Source organism: Zootoca vivipara, chromosome 2, assembly GCF_965207765.1.
Source record: "Zootoca vivipara chromosome 2, rZooViv2.hap1.1, whole genome shotgun sequence".
NCBI classification, from domain to species: Eukaryota; Metazoa; Chordata; class Lepidosauria; order Squamata; family Lacertidae; genus Zootoca; species Zootoca vivipara.
Genome location: NC_142584.1, coordinates 266,975 through 286,882, shown reverse-complemented (window position 1 = coordinate 286,882; position 19,908 = coordinate 266,975). Strand labels below are relative to the sequence as shown.

Sequence of the window (19,908 nt, the reverse complement as noted above, 5' to 3'; positions counted from 1 at the left end):
AATATGATCAAAGGTTTGGAAACTAAGCCTTACGAGGAACGCTTGAAGGAGCTGGGTATGTTTAGCCCAGAAAAGAGGAGACTGGGAGAAGATATGATGGTCATCTTCAAATATCTTAAAGGGCTCTCACATGGAGGAGGGAGCACGCTTGTTTTCTCCTGCTCTGGAAGGTAGGACTCGAACCAATGGCTTCAAGTTGCAGATCCAGATTCCTGGATTGCAGAGGGTTGGACTAGATGACCCTTGAGGTCCCTTTGAACTCAAAGATTCAATGATTCTATGACCAGCATGGGATGTAGAATACTGTGTACAGAGAAGAGTGTAACTGAAGCTTAGAATGATGGAAACTCTGTATGTGTTTTGTGAATAAAGGCAGAGAGAGAAATGTGGTACATGGGACAAAGCATGGATTCCCAGAATATATATGCACGCACACAAAAGATATTTATTTTAGGGAGGACAACTTCTATTGTGACGGTCACAACCTGATGGCAGAAGTGGTTGCATGAATCTCTGTGATTTTGCAAGAGATGCGAAAGACGGCCGTGATGGCTTTCTTCTGAGATCCATCTGTCCCAGGGTGAGGAAGGCAGATGAATAACAAATAGAGAAAGGGCATCAAATCATCCCGAATGTGACACATACCTATCAAGCATCTCCCATTTGTTTTCATTTTCAAAAAGTTATCCTGCCTTCCCTCACTGGGCACGGAGAGTTCTCTCATTTATGCAGAACTCGGAGTGTATTTTCCAGGGGTGGAGGACAGGAAAGCAGCGTCCTTCCTGGATCTGAGATTCAGTCCCACTCCCAAGATCATGACGTTTCGCTCCACGGGGAGCGAGGGACTGGCTCGGCCACCAGCTGCCAGGCGCTTCTCTTGGGCGCCCACATGGAGCTTGTGGCTGCTGCTGCTTCCCCTCCTCCTCGCTCGCTCGCCCGCCCGCCGCCCCCAGGAAGCCCAGCCCGGGGAAAAGCCCTAGTTGGCAAGCGGCCCCAGGAGGACCTCAGGGCGGCCTAACGGGGCCTCGGGAGACCCAGGAAGGCAAGGCGGGGAAGGCGCAGGCGGCGCCCGGGAGGAGAAGCGCCAAGGAGGCGCCGGGATCCCGCCGCTGCCTGCGCGAGGCCACGCTGCTCCTTCTGGCCGGCGGAGGGGCGGGGGGAGGAGGGCGGGCCCCGTCGCCTAGGCGCTTCGAGACGACGCGGGACGCCTGAGGCGCCGGAGGGCGAAGACGGGAGGGGGGCGTGGCGTCGCCGCAGGCAGTCCGGCCGGCCAGCCAGTCAGCGAAGGCATCTTCTGCGCTGGCCCCGCCCCTTCTCCCCTCAGAGGCGGCGATGGCGCTGCGGCCGCCGAGAGACTGGCTTTGTCCCAGAAGGGGGCGGGACACTCCGAGGGAAGGAGGGGAGGGGGAGGGGGAGGGGGAGAAGCGCCAGAGCCGCCGCTGCTGCTGCTGCCGCTTGGCGGGGCGACGGCCGAGGAGGCGGGGGAGGCGGAGCCCCGTGGCGCGGCGGGGGCGGGGCGAGGCGCGCGCGAGGCGCCAGGATCGCCGGGGCCTGCTAGCCGCCAGTCGCGCGTCCGTCGGGCGTCCGCCAGTGCCAGGGACGCCGGGGGGCGGGATCGGGCCGCGACCCCCGCCTGAGGCGCCTCCGCTCGCCCGTCCGCCCTCCGCCCGGCCATGGAAGAGGCGTCCCGGCTCCTGGCGGGCCTGCAGCCCCCTCCGGGAGGCGCCGGAGAGCCCCCTCCGCACCGGCTGCCCGCCCCGCCGGGCCCGCCCCCGCCGCAGGCGCCCCCGGGGCTCCAGGACACGGGGGACATTTTGCAGCAGATCATGGCCATCACCGACCAGAGCCTGGACGAGGCGCAGGCCAGGTGAGCGAGGGAGGGAGGGAGGGCGGCGTCCAGGGCGGCGAGGGAGGGGGCGCCGCCGCCGCCTCGGCCTGAGGGCGAGCGGACGCCCCGGAGCGGAGGGAGGCTGCCGGGCTTGGGGGGGGCGGGCGGGCGGGCGCCGCCGGCACGCAGGGCCCGGAGGGGCCACGGGAGATGGGGCGGGCCTAGGCCAGGCGGGCGGGCGGGCGGTGAGGGAGACGGAAACTTTGCCTTGGAGCGAGGGTCCCCCTCCGAGCGAGATCCAGCGGGGAAGCCATAGACAAAAGGGGTGGGGGAAGGTAATGGCAGGAGCACCTGAGCCCCGAGGAAGAGACGCACCGAAGCCCCAAAAACTCCTCGGCGGGCAGTTTGTGACCCCGAACCGCCAGCCTGTTCCGTGTATGCTGTACATTTGTAATGTGTGAAGAGGCCCTCGGAGCTTGATGCAGTGATCTCTAGAGTCTTGGGTTGCTGACCAGCCTGATCTGGTGACAGATGGCGTTTCCCTTGGGATCTGGTGAAGGATCCCATGGTCGGTTAATCACCAGGTGACCTAAGAGCCCCTGGATGCTAAACAAGTGGTCAGTGCCCCAAACAATGTGTCCATTAGTTTCCCAGGCAAGATGTGAACTCAATGGGACTTGGTAAAATGGTATAAGAAAGAAAGAATCATTCTTTGTCAGGGAGGAGTGCAGTCTAGTTAGGGAGGAGTCAGACCCCAAGTTAGAGAGGATTGGGGCTATTTCTCCATTGCTCACTAAGGCAGAAGCAATTCTAGCATAATATATTAGCATGGGGGAAGATAGTTTTGCTGTTTAAACGGTACCATGGGCAGTACTTGCAGTGGGCAGGTCATGGGGCATCACAACAAATGCTAATAGTGAACTTGCAGCAAGTCTGGGCAGGTCTGCAAGGAGCAGGGGACTCTGTGTAAGTGCAAACAAGCCTATGGTATGTTCAAGAAGGAAAAGATTGATAGCTTTGGTATCTTTGGATCAGATCCTTATATTGTGCTTCTTACTTGAGATACCCTAATGAAAAATCTGGTTAGGGATTTGATGCAGCCTACTGGTTGTATTTATTTTGTTGTTCTTTTTGCCTTTGTTGAGTGAGAACCAAAATAAGATGGTGGATTATCTGTGGCCCCACATTTGTGAAGAATTTGTGGCCAGACAGCTATTAATGGGCAACTTGTTAAAGAGTCATCCCAATATAATGGTTTTTAGTTAGTACTGGCCTGTGGTGCATTGACATTGAGGAACATATTTGCATCCATTTTACAGATCAGCTGCATTTTTTTATTTTTTATTTGCAAATGGCTGGCATTATAGGGTAGGGAGAATAGATACTGACTTCTTTTTATACCTATGTTTATTTCAATACGTTACTTTGATTTCTGCATTGTCTAACGTAGGTCACATGCTGGGGTGCTGCACAGGACCATGAAGTTGCATGGTCTTTGCCTTAAGAGTTTGCAGAAAATTATTTTGAAGTTTCATTTATTTAAGTGAAATTAATTTCTGTGTAATAATGAGTTTAAAATCATAAATTATATTTTTTTCTGCTTAGTAAAGACACACAAATAGACTGGTCTGAAAGAGGAGAGGGAGGAACCTTGGAATATTCTTGGACTCCTGCTTAGTTCCTCTATCTGATTTGTTCTCTCTGATTTGTAACCCCAAGCAAAATTGTGGCCCATAAACACAAATATTGTTCCACTCTGCTAAGACCCACTTCCTGTAGCCAACTTGGTGCACTGAGAATGTGAAGTGGGTGGAACTATACAGCTGCCTTGCAAATAAGTTTACAAAAGTTACTAGGTTCAAAACATGTTTACTAACTTCCTTGTCTGCACTATGTGCAGTCATTTGTGGCCAAATGGCAACAAGAAACAACAACTCATCCTGGTAGCCTGGAGTTGATTCTTAATTTGCGGCAAGTGGCTACTTAAAAGTGCTGTAAAGTGGCATCTGCTGACTATCAACTATTTGTCCATCCTGGATTGATTTGTGGCATTGTAAATGTGGGTTGAGTTGTAACCATGTAATTCATTCAGTGCATACAAAAGTCAGCAACCCACTTTTGTCTGTCAAAATTGGTCCTCTCTGTGGTGGCAATTCATATAAATTGTCAAGCAGTTTCAAAAGAACATTTTTGCCCCATCATGTTTTGCCCCTTGCAATTTGATACAAATACCAAATTCCTGTTTACTCACCACAGAAAATGCTGTGTTCCTTCATTGGGGGCTTAGCACATTACTAAGTTATACATAACTTTTTTACTGTGAAACAACAATTCACAATTCCTTCAGGTGGCCCATATTTGTTGGACAGTTTTAGCAATGTACATTCAATAGGACAAACTCATAATACAGTTTTATCTTGCATTAGTTTTGTTGACAGAGAAGTTAAAAGAAATCAGGGAGCAGGACTGCAAGCTCCTATTTCTCTAGGTGTGCACTGCCCTCCACTTCTTTACCCAAGAGTTGGTTTGTAAGTGCTGTAGCTGCCGTGCTTCCTTGGTAGCCTTTGGTGAGTCAGATTAGTGATCTTCTAACAATACTAAACTGAACATCTCCCTTGCGGGGGGGGGGGGAGTGGAGGGTGTACGATACTTCTGTATATGAAGATCATATAAACAATACAGAAGTAAGGCACTTGTTCCTTAATTATTCCTAGAGAACTATCTAAACCTCACGGGAACATCACCCTTAAAGTCACTGGCTACAAGCCAGCACAGAATTAGTTGCCCTTAAACCAGGGGTCAGCAAACTTTCAGCAGGGGCCGGTCCACTTTCCCTCAGACCTTGTGGGGGGGCAGACTATATTTTGGAAAAAAAAGGAACAAATTCCTACTCATGTAAAAACATGCTGATTCCCGGACTGTCCGCGGGCTGGATTTAGTAGGTGATTGGGCTGCATTCGGCCCCTGGGCCTTGGTTTGCGGACACCCGCCTTAAACTATCTGAGATTGATGAGCTTATGGCTGGAGCCCTAAGAACACTTATTAGGATGCAAGTGCAATGGAAGAGGGGGGTCACACTTCGGAATAAACACACACAGGACTGAGCTGTAAGTGTGTCTAATTCTGTGGTGAATTGAGGCATTAATGGCTAACAGAGACATGAGGTACATATAAATATCTCAATGGCTGCCCCGTGGAAGAGGGAGCCAGCTTGTTTTCTGGAAGGTAGGACCTGAACCAATGGCTTCAAGTTACAAGAAAGGAGATTCCAACTAAACTTTAGGAAGAACTTTCTGACAGTAAGAGCTGCTGGACAGTGGTGGTAGGGACTCCCTCGGGAGGTGATGGATACTCCTTCCTTGGAAGTTTTTTAGCAGAGGTTGGATGGCCATCTGTCAGGGATGCTTTAGTTGAGATTCCTGCATTGCAGACTAGATGGCCCTTAGGGATTCCTCCCAGTTCTATGGTTCTAAGCATTTGTGCCTCTGAATTTTCAACAGAATGCCATGTTCTGCAGTAATGGTCTAGTATTGTTATCCCTCTAAGTAGTAATATTGGGCTGGATTACTGCTGGGAGACAAAAGGTGCTAACTATCTATGCTGAACTTTTTAGCATTTATTTTGTAAACAGTCTAAAACGTAAGGTTATGATCTAGTCATAGCAATCTGTAACACAGCTATTCTGTGCCTCCACCACTTTGATAGGTGCAGATGTAGAAAACATCTTGACCTGAATTATGGCAGAATTCTGTGTGGAAAAGTATCTTAGAACCTATCGTCTTGACTCATGCCATTGTTATGAACACAAGAAAACCAAGGGGATTCTGTTTAATGAGGTGCTGGCTTGAGAAATGCATCCTCTTTTAGGAGCACAGTGGCCTCTCGTGTTTTTCTCATGGGACTAAAATTAATTATGGGAGGTAACAAGCTTGATATAGGAAGAGCACAGCAAAAGGAATTAGCATCATTCCAGTTACTCACTTTTCCCTGATGCTGCATGTAATTTGGTAGTAATTCTTCTGCATTGATAATAAAGTGATTATTTAAGTGCAGGTGCCAAAATTCCAATTTGAGAGTTTGCTGCAAGAAACATCAGTGCATATGAAGCAAAATATTTGCTCTGTGCAGTGTGCAGTGTGCAGCTCCATCATGAATTGAATTCAGTGGAAGTGGATGTGGTGGAATCATCCAATGATAGGAGGACCCATCAACAAAAACATATACATGCAACTGTGTACCCAGGCTGGGTTAGGATGCCTAGGTGTATATATGTGTGTACATCTCTATGTGTAATTTGTTCTTTTGGTTTAACCCTGTGCTGTGCTTACTCAGAAGTAAGTCCTATTGAACTTTGTATGCCTTATGGTATGCCCTATGGACTGAAGCCTTGATGCATTTGCAGCAGTAGCTCGGTCTGGGGTAATGCCAGTGTACAGCATATAAGGTCTTGGGTTAGGTGAATATTTCCGTTCATGTAGAAACATGAAAAGAGAACCTCTAAGGTACACTAAATTTTAATTTATTCATTTTGACAGTTTAGAATCTTCATCTGTGGCACCATAAAACAAAGTAGCACTCTGTATATTTGCTCTCAAAACAATGTCCCAGTTTACATTCTAAATGATCACTGGATACATATTTAGACATTCTCTCCTCCTTCGTGCCAGTTTCCACATTCCTGTGATTCGCTGTGCATGATGAAATGCAGAAAGGATTAGCTGCAAGGTGCAGCACCATGAGTCATACTTGTGTTGTACTTGTGCAGCAATACACCCGGATGCTCAACTAGTGCAGTAACTTGAAAAGCAACATGATCAGGTACATGCAGACAGGCACCTGTCCTCAAGGATTGCTTTTAAAGATTATTACAGGCATATTTATTCTTAGTTGTGCAAGGAAAAGTTCAGCCTGGCTGGTCAAAAGAGAGCCATGTACTGGCCTGAAATTTGCAATGCTGGGCGTGAAGGTGCCTATGGAACAAAATCCAAACACTCCATGTAATGTGGGCTGACTACACTACTGCACGTCTCAGTGTTACTAGAATGCTCCAGTGTTGCTACATCTCATAACAGTTTGTTACTGTTCCCTATGAAATATTGTGAGTATTAGCAGTAAGAAATTCAGCACTGAAAACAAAGCAAGAAATCTAATGTTACTGGTTCTTGCACTTCCTGGTCAGTAGCAACTCTGCTACCGGGGGGGGGGGGGAGCATCTTTATGTTCCACTTGGCAGCCTTCTTGTCTCTTTGACAGCAGTCAAGGCCAGTCTTATTAATCTGAGTCTCTTGGAGCGAACCTTGCTTGGTAGCAGTCTGAACCCTCTGCTTGTATTCAGAATGTTACTGCTTGTGATGCCCTTGGAGACCTGCACTCTGCCAGAGGAAGTAAAGTTATGTCGTGCACTTGGATCTTTGCATTTGACTTTTTATGCAATCACAAACTACTACCTTTCATGTTCAGCAGGGTGCCACCTCTTTGAGGAACAGAATGTCAATAGAAGCAGGCAATTTGTGCCATGTTTTGTTAAGTCTTTTAGGCTGGACTGGGCTGTATGACTGCTGTGAGCTGTGGAATGTTTAATGAATTTACTCTAATGTAAGGTTGTTTTGTTTTCTTGTTTAAAGAGTCTGCCTTCCAGGGTGGCAGATACCTAAGTAGACTGGTGTATAATATTTCAAAAGTCACTGTACACAAAAACCAAGTATGGATTCAACATTGAACTAAAGCTGAGGTGGCTGTTTGAATCCCCCCTGTTGCAAAATACATTTGTTTAAAATCTGTTTATTAAGAAGCCTAACTTACTCAACCGTTTAAAGAAAAAAAGTAGTCCTAAACCATGAAGGCCTTAAAAGCTAAGAACTGGCATCATGGATTGTGCCTAAAACTGAGTTGGAAGCCAATGCAGCTGTTTAATCACTAATGAGAGATGTTCTGCCGCCTAATTCCAATTGACAGTCTTGCATCTGTGTTTTGAATTAACTGTAGTTTGCAGGCAGTCTTTGAAAGCAGCGCTGCATGCAGTGCATTTAGTAATTTTGCAAGAGGAGTAGGTGGACTGGCTTCCTGTAGATCAGGAATCCCCAAACTGCGGCCCTCCAGATGTTTTGGCCTACAACTCCCATGATCCCTAGCTAAGAGGACCAGTGGTCAGGGATGATGGGAATTGTAGTCCAAAACATCTGGAGGGCCAGAGTTTGGGGATGCCTGCTGTAGAGTCTTTCAGCTATGGAAATTGTAGAACTATGGGATTAATGTAGAAGTCCTGGAAGAGTAGGGACCCAGGTGGCGCTGTGGGTTAAACCACTGAGCCTAGGGCATGCTGATCAGAAGGTCGGTGGTTCGAATCCCTGTGACGGGGTGAGCTCCCGTTGCTCGGTCCCAGCTCCTGCCAACCTAGCAGTTCGAAAGCACGTCAAAATGCAAGTAGATAAATAGGAAGGTAAACGGCGTTTCCATGTGCTGCTCTGGTTTGCCAGAAGCGGCTTTGTCATGCTGGCCACATGACCTGGAAGCTATACGCCGGCTCCCTCGGCCAATAATGCGAGATGAGCGCGCAACCCCAGAGTCGGTCACGACTGGACCTAATGGTCAGGGGTCCCTTTACCTTTACCTGGAAGAGTATTGTCCCAAGAGTGAGTAATGAACTTTGGCCAACATTGAGTATTTAAGCAGGTTCTGGAGAGATTAATTTATGAGCACAATATTATTTATTGACGGATCTCTATACTGAGTTTGAACTAGTGATGGTTTATTTGTATTTGTCATTCCTTGCTAAGGCAACATTTAATACAATAATTTTACTTAGCCAAATGATTTTGGGGCTGGGCCATGTAGCATGAAGGCCCACTGTTTCCCCTTTGTATATTCAAAGTGAAATTCTATACATGTTTGCTCAGAAGAAACTCCCATTGAGTAGTTGTTGTTGTTATTATTATTATTATTATTATTAAGTTCAGTGGGACTTTCTTCCAGATGAGTGTGTGTAAGATTGCAGCCTCAGTTGCTCGAAGTGTTGTGTCTCTTCTTCCAAGAGTCTTGGTGGAGGGGTGCCTGCTTAAATGCACCCACTTTCTCCATCTTCTATACATATAGAAATAAATCCTAGAGAAAGCTTTGCTGAATCCATCCTCCTGGCATGCTAGATTTGTTTGTACAGGAAGCTATTGGGAGGGGGACATGAAAAACACAAATTTCATCCTGAAGTAGTGCTGCCCATGAAAAGTATCAGCATATGATTCTGTTAAATACTGTATTTTTCTTTTCTTTTTTTCAAATAATATTTATTGATTTTCAAACATTTCAATACAAAAACAAAAATAAAAAAAAACATAATCCAAAAAACAAAACAAAAACCCATACCAAAACTTGACATTGTGGACTTCCTCGATTCCCCCCCCCCCACTGGGTCCATTTATTAAATCTAAATTCAGCAATTTTCCCTTATCATCTTAAATCATTCTAACGCAATTTTTCCATTATTTCACAACCAATTCTAATCTACACAAAGAAAAAAAATCGACTATCCTCAACCTATAATTCGTTAATTACTCCAAATCTAAATTTATTTTCCCATCCATCTCTAATTCTTCCTTTAGCCTCACAATTTGTACCCCAATTTTTTCCCATACATTCAAATATTATTTCTTCTATCATAATATCCTTTAACCACTTTTATCTAATTCTACTCCCCTTCCCCTGGGCTCCAGATCTCCCAGATGCATCAACCAGCTCCATAAAACGTTCCAGTTTCGGACCATCTTAATCAATCAGAAAATACCGGTAACCCATTATTGCTCCTCACCCTATTCCCACTCGTTTGCCACCTATCCACCACTCTCCCTTCTTTGTCCCCTGCTGCCCCCCCCCAATTTTCTAACTGTAGCACAGTACCATCCGGCTATGTTTCCACTTTTCAGCCCTATCTCAATTTTTTTTTCTAGTTAAGCTCAGGCCCCAGCATAGATCCTGCCCTCCCTCTCTCACTGGGACGACATTATTCCATGCTGGTTCTTCTTTGAGGACTCCTTGAATCGTAAATACTGTATTTTTCGCTCCATAAGACACACCTGACCAAAAGACGCACCTAATTTTTAGAGGAGGAAAGGGGGAAAGCCCTGGGTTTTTGGGGGGAGATCAGCTCAAGGTTGTGCAGCTTCTTCCAGCTTCTTTTGTAAATGGGAAAAGCCCCGTTTTGGGGGGATCAGCTCACAGTTGTGCAGCTTTTTTTGCAAAGGGAGAAAGCTCCGTTTTTGAGGATCAGCTCAAAGTTGCTGAGCTTACCTTGCAAAGGGAAAAAATCCTGTTTTTCTGGGGTTCAACTCACAGTTCTGCATTTTCTTTAGGAAAGGAAAGGGAGCCATTTCTACTGTTTCCAGACAGATAATCTAATTTCACTGCAGCCTCCTTCTGCAGAACATTCAACAATGGAGGCCTGGGCAAGGGGGCGGGGCCTGGAAGGGAGCTAGCTCCCTTATCTCCCTCCCCAGTCTTTTGCAATCAGCTGCTGAGCAGGTTCCTTTCAACTCCCTCTTTCCCTCTTGTTAGCCTTTAGTTCTTCCTTAAAAAAAAAAAGCACGATATGCTTTCCGCCCCGGGGCAATCCGGCTCTAGGGACCATGCATTCGCTCCATAAGATGCACAGACATTTCCTCTTACTTTTTAGGAAGGAAAAAAACGTGTCTTATGGAGCGAAAAATACGGTATATCAACACTGGTGGTACAACTGGACTCCACCACTTCAGACTTTCTATGTAAGAAGCTCCCTGCAAATGGTGAGCAACTAGACCAAGGAGAGGAATTCTATGCTAAAACATTCTCAGTGCTGTGCTAGTCTCCCATACAGAGAACATACTCTACATGAGAACTGTCACAGTGGCCTGGGTGGGCTACGTCAGAGTAACGACTCCACACAGCTCTGCATTTTATCCTTTTATTGGTGCTGTGTATTTACAGTGCTGAAAACAGTGCTATTTACAGATAGTGGTACATGTTGTCAGTCTTCCGCAGAACCTCCGAATGGCGGTTCGCGCGTTTTCCTCCAGCAAAGTAATCTTGGCATACTGAATCTCCTCCCCCGGCGCTTCTTACGCAATTCCGGGGTGGCTGGGATCGGCCTCTTTCCCACCGTCTCCCTGCTTCCCTGTTCCTTTCCCCGGCGGTGCCTGTGCTCCGCTAAGGTACTCAAGCTCCTGTTTCCACTTCCTGAATCACCACTCGAGGTCTCCCCCTCCCCGCTAGGGGAGGAGCTGGTATTCAGGATGGGAGGGGGCTGTCGGTACCTCTTATCCCTCACAAGAACCTCCAGAAATATCACTTCCTTGCTCTTCTGCAGTCTCATGTGTGCAGTCTGAAATTCTTACCCTGCCATAAAAAAGAGGCTAGCTCTCAGTTGCATAGATTTTGGTGTATTGTCACTGATCTGCTGTGACTGCTCCAACTTGGGAATTTTTTTAATGAGATGTGCAAGGCTTCAACCTGACATATCCTGAAGGTAATTTATTATTAGAATTAGATAGAGGCAGTAGTTCTGCTGTATGCCGTTAGGTGGCGCTTTACAAACACTACTGTTTTGCAAAGAGGCAGCGCGCGCATTCTACTAAAGCTCACCTCCCCAAGATGCTTTGCGCGCGTCGGCTTCATTTGTGCGCTGCTGCGCAGGTACCTTGTCTTCTCCATTCCCCTCCCTCCTCCCTGGCGCGTGCTGCCTCTTTGCAAAACAGTAGTGTTTGTAAACAAAGCGTTGTTTTTCGCGGAAGCTACAGTTCGCGTAGTTAAAAATGGACCGTTGGTTAAAAAGTGGTTCGTTAAAACGACAAAGGCCTACAGATGAAGAGGAAGATAATGCATTTGATGTTCAAGCAGGTAAGTCAGTGACTCTCGAACTGATCTTGTCAGTGTCCATTGAACCTAAATCGTCGGCGTCCCTTGAACCTAACCCTTCCAAGATCAGTGTTAAGCTTACTGGAAAAAATAGATTAGGAATTAGGAATTAGATTTAGGATTAGGAATTAATGGGGGTCCTTGTCACAATAGTGGCTCGATGAGGGGTCCTCGAGAAAATTTTGTTGGGAACCCCTACTCTATCCCCTGTTTGCATGTCACCATCTTCTCCTCTAAGTGACCCCACTGTTTCCTTGTTTTTCCTTTTGCTATGGACATACCCAGAAAAGCCCTTTTTGTTGTTTTTAACCTCTCTAGCAAGCCTGAGTTCATTCTGTGCTTTAGCTTTTTTGACTTGTCTCTACATGTGCTGGCTATATGTTTGAATTCCTCTCTGGTGATTTCCCCCCTTTTCCATTTTTTGTACATATCCCTTTTAAATCTTAACTCAGTTAAAAGTTCTTTAGATAGCCACCCTGGCATCTTTAGGCACCTTCCATGTTTCCGTCTCATTGGTATTGCCTGAAGTTGTGCTTTTAATATCTCCCTTTTAACAAACTCCCAACCATCATGAACTCCCTTCCCTTTTAGTATTTCTGTCCATGGGATCTCACCCAGCGTTTCCCTAAGTTTTCTGAAGTAGGCTTTCTTAATGTCTAGAATTTGAGTCTTAGTATGTTTGGTTCCTCCTTTCTGCTGTATAATAAACTCCACTCCCACCTAATGATCCTGCCACTTCTACCCCACTAACCAGGTCATCACTATTGGTTAGTATCAGATCCAAAATGGCTGAACCTCTTGTTGCTTTTCCCACTTTCTGGACAAGGAAGTTGTCTGCAAGGCCAGTGAGGAATCTGTTCGACATTATGCTCTTTGCTGAGTTTGACATCCAACAAATATCAGGATAGTTGAAATCCCCCATTACTGCTATCTCGCTTCCTTTTGAATGCTTGGTCATCTGTTCCAGGAAGGCTTCATCTGTGTCCTCAGTTTGGCTTGGGGATCTATAGTAAGCTCCCACAATGAGATCACTGTTATTTTTCTCTCCCTTAATTTTGACGCAGATACTCTCAATATGGCTTTGAAGTTTTAAATCCTGGATCTCTTCACAGGTATACACATCCCTGATGTATAACGCCACTCCTATGGTCTATTTCTCTGAAATAGATTGTATCCCCCCATTACTACATTCCAATCATGAGACTCATCCCACCAGGTTTCAGTGATGCCTATGTTTGCTGTACCAAGAGTTCAAGTTCATCTTGTTTATTTCCCATGCTCTGTGCATTAGTATACAGACATTGAAGACCATTGATCATTTCCCCATGTCTCTTATTTAAGGATTTTTTCCTCCCACCACTAAGTCTGTGTGCTGTTTGCTCCATTTCGCCCATGACATTTGGGTGATCATCTTCAGCACTTGGTAGACTCCTACCTTCAGGACCACTGTCTCCCTCCCCCACATAAGTCAGTTTAAAGCCCTCCTGACGAGGTTTTTGAGTTTCATTGCAAAAACATTCCTCCCAACCTTTGTGAGGTGCAGCCCATCACTTGCCAGAAGTCCATCTTCAAGAAACTGCAGACCGTGGTCTAAGAATCCAAACTATTCTTTCTTGCACCATTTGCGAAGCCAGTTGTTCACTTCCCCTATTTTTCCCTCTCTCCCTGTGCCACGTCGTTCAACTGGGAGGACAGATGAGATGACAATTTGTGCATTTAATTGCTTCAACTTCCTGCCCAGAGCCTCATAATCACTTTTGATCTTCTGGAGGCTATGGCTTGTAGTGTCATTGGTTCCCACATGGACCAAAAGGAAGGGGTATTTGTCAGTGGGTTTTATGATTCCTTGCAGCTATTCTGTTACATCTTGGATCTTGGCCCCAGGGAGACAGCACACCTCTCGAGACGTCTTATCAGGCCCACAGATCACTGCTTCTGTACCCCTGAGTAGGGAATCCCCTATCACCACTACACGCCTCCTCATAGGCTTGGTTGGGATTCTTCCATGTGCTGTCCCTTCCAAGGTCACCTGCATATTCCCGGAGGACTGACTTTGCTGCTCGTCTTCATATTTCTGATCAGCTGTGATGAGGGAGAGATCTTCAAATGGAGTCTGTACCTCGTCTCCCATGTTAAGGGAGAGTACTTCAAATCGATTGTGTAGTTGTAAACACTCAGACCGATCTCTGGGCCTTCTACTTCTATGAGTCACGTTCCTCCATACATCTGGCTCCAGTGTTGGGGAACTGACCTCCTCAGGGATGTCCCCTGTCCCCTCCTTGGTGCAAACAGTGTGCTCTGCTGCATCCAAGAAAAGCTCCAGCTCATTAATTCTCTAGAGCAGGGGTGTCAAACTCAAATTCATCGGGGGCCGCATCAGCAGTTTGGTCACCCTCAAAGGGCCGGTTGTATCTGTAGGACTATGTGTCCACTCTTTATTAGCATAAATTATTGTCACTGCATTCAATTATTACTGTTTTTTGTAATAATGTAAGTAATAACTAGCGCTGAAAGCAGAAACATAGTCAGAATAATGGCAAGTAGATATTCAAATGTACAATTATTGTACAATTTATTGAAAAATGATTTTTGGTAACTGCACTGGGTGGTGGAGGCTCGCTAGGGTTTCATGCAGGAGCTTTGCAGAGCTACTGGTACCTGGAGATGCTGGGGTCCTTCTGCTTGCAGGACAGATGTTCTGCCAGTGAGCCACCACCCTTCACCAAAGGGACTGGCTGAGGTTGACTCACTGGAGCTGCTCTCCTGGTTCCAGGGTTTAAGGGCCAGAAGTATAAAGCAGCATCCTATGTTTCTGAGGAGAGGGAGAGGGAGTGGAGGGGAGGGGAGGGAGGAAGGAAGGAAGGAAGGAAGGAAGGAAAGAGGGAGTGGGAGGGAGAGGGGAAGGAAGGAAGGAAAGGGGAGAGAAAGAAGAGTAGGAAATAAGGAAGGGAATAAAGAAGGAAAGAAAAAGAAAGAGGGAGAAAAGACGGAAAGGGAGAAAGAAGGAAGTAGAGAGGGAAAGAAAGAATAAGAATGAGGGAGAGGAAGAAAGATGGGAAGGACGGAAGGAAGGAAGAAAGAAAGAAAAGAGGGAGCAGGAGGGAGAGAGGAAGGAAAGAGGGGAGAGAAGGAAAGAAAAAGAAAGAGGGAGAGAAGACAGAAAGGGAGAAAGAAGGAAGGAAGTAGAAAGAAAGAATAAGAATGAGGGAGAGGAAGAAAGATGGGAAGGACGGAAGGAAGGAAGGAAGGAAGAAAGAAAGAAAAGAGGGAGCAGGAAGGAGAGAGGAAGGAAAGAGGGGAGAGAAAGAAGAGTAGGAAAGAAGGAAGGGAATAAAGAAGGAAAGAAAAAGAAAGAGGGAGAGAAGACAGAGATAAAGAAGGAAGGAAGGAGAGGGAAAGAAAGAATAAGAACGAGAGAGAGGAAGAAAGAAAGGGAAGGGGGGTGTCGCCGCCTTGATTCAGCACCAGAAAAGAGCGCGAAGGGACCCAGGGGCAAAAAGCATTTCCCGTGCAGCGTGAGGCAGCGGGTGTCCGTTTTAGCAGACGTGCGTAAAGCCTCAGAGTTGCACGTTCATGAGGCTGAGCTGCTGCTGAGCTCACGTTCATGAGGCTGAGCCGCGGCAGGAGGAGGAGGAGGTGAGGCAAGAGGAGGAGGCGGCGGCTTGTCGGGTCGGTGCCCGGCAGCACTGTATGGAGAGTGCCGAGCCTCTGGGACGCAGCAGTGCTCTGTAGCACTTTGAATCCTCCTCCTCCACGCGGCGCTGCTGGGTGCTTTGTCTGTGCTTCAGCAGCAGCAGCAGCAGCCGTTTCCAGGCGCCGAGCCGTGGCAGGAGGAGGAGGATTCAAAGTGCTACAGAGCACTGCTGCGTCGCAGAGGCTCGGGACTCTCCATGCGGCGCTGCTGGGCGCTGACCCGGCAAGCTGCCTCTTCCTTCTCCTGCTGTGGCTCGGGGCGCTCCACGCAGCGCTGCTCCCACTGCCTTTCTACCACCCCAGGCCCCAGCTGTTTGTCGGCGCTTGTCAGCGTGGCGCTTCAGCAGCAAGGTCCCGCTGGCTGGGGCGCTCGGCGGGCCACATGACGAGGTCTGGCGGGCCGGATTTGGCCCCCGGGCCTTGAGTTTGACACCCATGCTCTAGAGCGTAGATACAAGGGCCTGGACCTTGTCTTCTAGTAGGGCAATCAACTTGCAATTGCTCCAGGTGTAGCCGTCTACATCCTTTGGCAAGAATACAAACATTGCGCAGGAATTGCAAGTGACTGCAGTTGTTCCCTTACCTTCCATCTTGAAAAGTTTGAAGTCAGGGAAGAAGAAGAAGAAGAAGAAGAAGAAGAAGAAGAAGAAGAAGAAGAAGAAGAAGAAGAAGAAGAAGAAGAAGAAGAAGAAGAAGAAGCCTAAGTCTCCCCCAATAAACGTTTAAGACTAGCTCCCCTAAATCTAAAAGATGGGTCAAACTCCGCCCACAGCTAGTCACCTGACTCCACAGAAGCCCCGCCCCCTCAGACCATGTGCTCAGGGAGAGCACACTTCCAAGGTCATAGGCCAGAAACAAACACACACACAAGCCTAGAAAACAAGCACAAGCACACAAACAAGTAAGGAAACAGATAAGCACACAACCTTCACCACACACACCTAAAAAGACAAATCCGCAAAACCTACAGAGTGTCCCCCAAGCTCAGCTCACCTTGTGCTCCCTCCTCAGTCGCTGAACTCCAGGCACTGACTAGCTCTACCCACAGCTAGTCACCTGACTCACCTGACTCACCTGACTCCACAGAAGCTCAGGGAGAGGTCACCTGCAAGGTCACTGGCCAGAAACAAACACACAAATCGAAGAGGCAGAAGCCCTTGTGCTCCCTCCTCAGTCGCTGAACTCCAGGCAGTTTGTGTATGAGCGTCAGCTCAGGGACATCGTCCGGCCCTTCAGAGGATAACAGTGCAGGAGGCCCCCACTCCAGAAGAGCCAGCGCCTGCAGTAGAGCCCAAGAGCTGCCTGCCAGTGGTGCTGCTACGGTATCTTGCCTGTCTCTGGCCTGGTGAGATGCGCTTGCAGGGCTTCATGGCCCAATGGTCTGACTCCGTGTAAGACAGTTTCATTTGCTCCTGGGGTCTCCAGGACAGCATGGCAAAATAGAACACCATTCTGCTCTCATATTCAAGCTATGAATGCTGTGTAAGTTGCCAGAACTGCTGTCACAACTTCTGATTTTACTGATTTTGGTGCAGAACATCAGTGAAATTGATAGTCTGGTTTGGGACTCAGGTGGAAGTGACATTTCTTAGTGAAGAACTAATAGCAGGCCTCCTGGGCATCCCCTGGACGTGGAATTTGTCCGTCCTGCCCATTGAATTTGACACCCTTGAGTTCGAGGGTCTGTAAAGACTTGAGCAGCTGTATATCAATTGTAGTGTTTGGTTTGAAGACTGGTAGAGTGATCTTTCACTCCTGTGTTTTGAGAGTGAATAATAGATTGGGATTCTGACAGTTCTGTGGCTTTGCTGGTGCAGAGTTAAGCAGCAGGATGCTTAAATATTCCTTTTGTGGTTTTACATAGCGTCCCTCATTTTGAAGCAGGCTGCCTTGTTAAAGGAAGTGCAAGAATGCTAATGTGGAATGCAGCCTTGAGGCTTCCCATATGCTCTTAAAATACACAAGCATCTGTATAATTATACAAGTTTAACTTTCATGGTGCTTAGCTAGTATAGGCAATAGGGCATTTCAGACTGTAAATGAACCTTGCAGAGCAATTTTCTGGTGCAATGTAGACTGTGGCTTTTGAATGGAATGTTTTGCCTGTTTCTTCGTTATACCCTTTTCTTTTTCTTATCTGTTATATTTCTTTGCCATTCATCCTGTTTCCCCCCTCCTCCTTTTCAGGAAACATGCCTTGAATTGCCACCGAATGAAACCTGCTCTCTTCAGCGTGCTATGTGATATTAAAGAAAAAACAGGTGTGTTGGTATTTTCATGCAAAATTTGTTTCTGAAAACTAATCTTTCTAGCACATGGGCCACTGCAACTCTCTTTAAGGGCTAAATTTACCATTAATGCACTGTAGCCTTTCAGCCACAAGCTGATTATCAGTGAGACTTTGGAGTACATGTCCTTTCTTTATGGAAAGATTAAAAAATACATAATTACAAGTGCACAGAGTAAGATGACACACAAAAAAGAAGAAAAGAGAAAAGAAATAGGACCAATTTAGAAAACAAAACAGAACAGACTTGGGGGCACATTTCTGCAGAGAGTCACTGTTTAAACCCCATTGACTTCATTAGGATTTTAGTAGCCAAACTTTCTGTGTAGGCTTGTCACCTAAATTAGTAAATTGAAAATATCCAGACATTCTTGTAAAATATTTGTATGTTGTTTCAACTAGTGTGTGTACTAAAAAAAAGATGAAGAATGGCTGTCTGGCTATTTAAACACCCCCCCCCCCAATGCTACATGTACGCAAGTACATTTCTCATTAGCCAAGATGTCAAGGGCTAACATCATCCTCCCTTCATTCTAGAAGTGAATGGCTTTTGCTTGAAGCCACCCAGTGTTATCTGCTATTTGGTGACAAACACCATTCATTTCTTTCTACTTTGATGACCTCTGTATTGTATTTATTCTTCAAAGTTGATTGTATTTAGATTGTAGACAAACCTCTTTTATGGGATAGGCAACTTGTTGAACACTGGAAATGTGGTCTAGAGAGCTGTGGCTAATTTGTATAAATTAATTTCTGCATAATGAATGTAATTTGCATAACATTCAGAATAACATAATCAGCATGGTCATGGCAGGTGATGCTTTTTATGCTGCGTCTGGCATGCACTCATTACAGCAATCGTAGGTGTCATGGCACAAAGATCTGCGAATGGCAGATAATGTTGACTTTCAACTTGGACTGGTGGGCAGTCTTCTAAAATTCATGCAAACTACACATCTCTCACACTGTTCTTTGCCTTTTCAGTAAATAATTCATGCATGCTTGCAGATGAGTACAACATATTTTCTAGCCTGTCTCTATATTCCTGTATGCCAGAGCAAGGCATGAGCAGTAGATCTGGCAAACTCTTCACCTAGAAGAAATTTTTGTTTGCCCCCAAGCAAGTGGCTACCTGCAGGGTTAGGACTGTGGTTGGGATTGTTTTCCAGTCATACAGGATTAACATGCAAGGGATCTTGGTATATGGGCCAAATGCAAAAGAAGCCAGGGCTTCTTTACTTCAAATAATTGTGTAGAAGAGGGGATGTTAGCAGGAGTGTTTGGTCATGCAGGAGCTGTACCTTCTGAAACTCACTTTTGCACAACTGCCAAAGGTACAGGACCTTTGTCCTTCTAGTTTCTGATTTTGACTCTTTAGTCTCTTGGACCCACAGGCATCACATCCTTGTGTTTCAGTGCTGCACAAGCCTCCCTCAGGTGAACAGGGGTGGTATCCTTACCTGGCAGGGGAGATTCCTTGATCAGGAAGGAGGTTTTCCCAGGGTGAGGCTCCTCCACTGCACTCTGGGTGTGCTGACCCCTGCGATTTCCCCAAATGCGGGAAACTTGACTGCATTATTTGTGGGGAGGGGTGAAAGGGTATTGCTGCCAGGCACTGTTCATTTCAGTGCAATTTGCCTGTAAGTAACAATGTGCAAGCTGATGGTGCCTCATGGGTCAGATCTCTCTGTCTCGCACTCTGCCACACTCAGTGAAGCCCCAAATGGGTTGTCTCAGGCGATTGTCTTGTGCTCATGATGGGGTTGTGCTGTCTGGTTGTGTTTTGAGATTTTTTTTACAATCAAACCAAAGGAGAGGATTTAGGTGGAGAGTTCTGTGGGAAGGCAGAGGTCTGTGGTAATCGCCACTCAATGGTGACAGTTTTACTGCCCAATTTAACCATTTCTTTTGTTCACACACCTTTTTCCAGTTGAAGTGGGGAAGCTTTCCCTTTCTTCAGTGCAGCTTAAAGTTCGATGAAGCCACAACTATTTACATGATAATAGTGGAGAAAACAATAATAAAGACATAATATTTAAAAAGGACTTTCCCTAACAATCCTATATCCTATATAATAATGTCCAAGATGTCCCTGCGTCCAAGCTGTCCCGTGTGTCCCTGGGGTACTGCGCATGTGCCCCAGGGATACAGGGATTGGACAGCAGAGACTGCGCGCGCGCACTCTCCCCCCCCCTCTGCCTCCTCCAACCGCCGCTCCCGC

At 46.7% G+C, this 19,908-nt stretch overlaps 1 protein-coding gene and 1 non-coding gene across 2 annotated transcripts in view; both read left to right on the top strand.

The window, feature by feature from the left end:
* Positions 1–1,429: 1,429 nt before the first annotated feature.
* The window catches only part of PBX4 (PBX homeobox 4), a 49,812-nt gene continuing 31,333 nt past the window's right edge, over positions 1,430–19,908 (top strand). The window contains exons 1-2 of the mRNA XM_060272192.2: positions 1,430–1,867; positions 17,588–17,661. Of these exons, the coding sequence (XP_060128175.1) occupies positions 1,674–1,867; positions 17,588–17,661 (268 nt within the window). The 5' untranslated portion in view covers positions 1,430–1,673. The remainder of the gene's footprint in view (positions 1,868–17,587; positions 17,662–19,908) is intronic.
* Positions 19,140–19,305, top strand: LOC118077567 (U1 spliceosomal RNA). Its single transcript, XR_004691655.1, has one exon. It is a non-coding gene; the product is annotated as a U1 spliceosomal RNA (small nuclear RNA).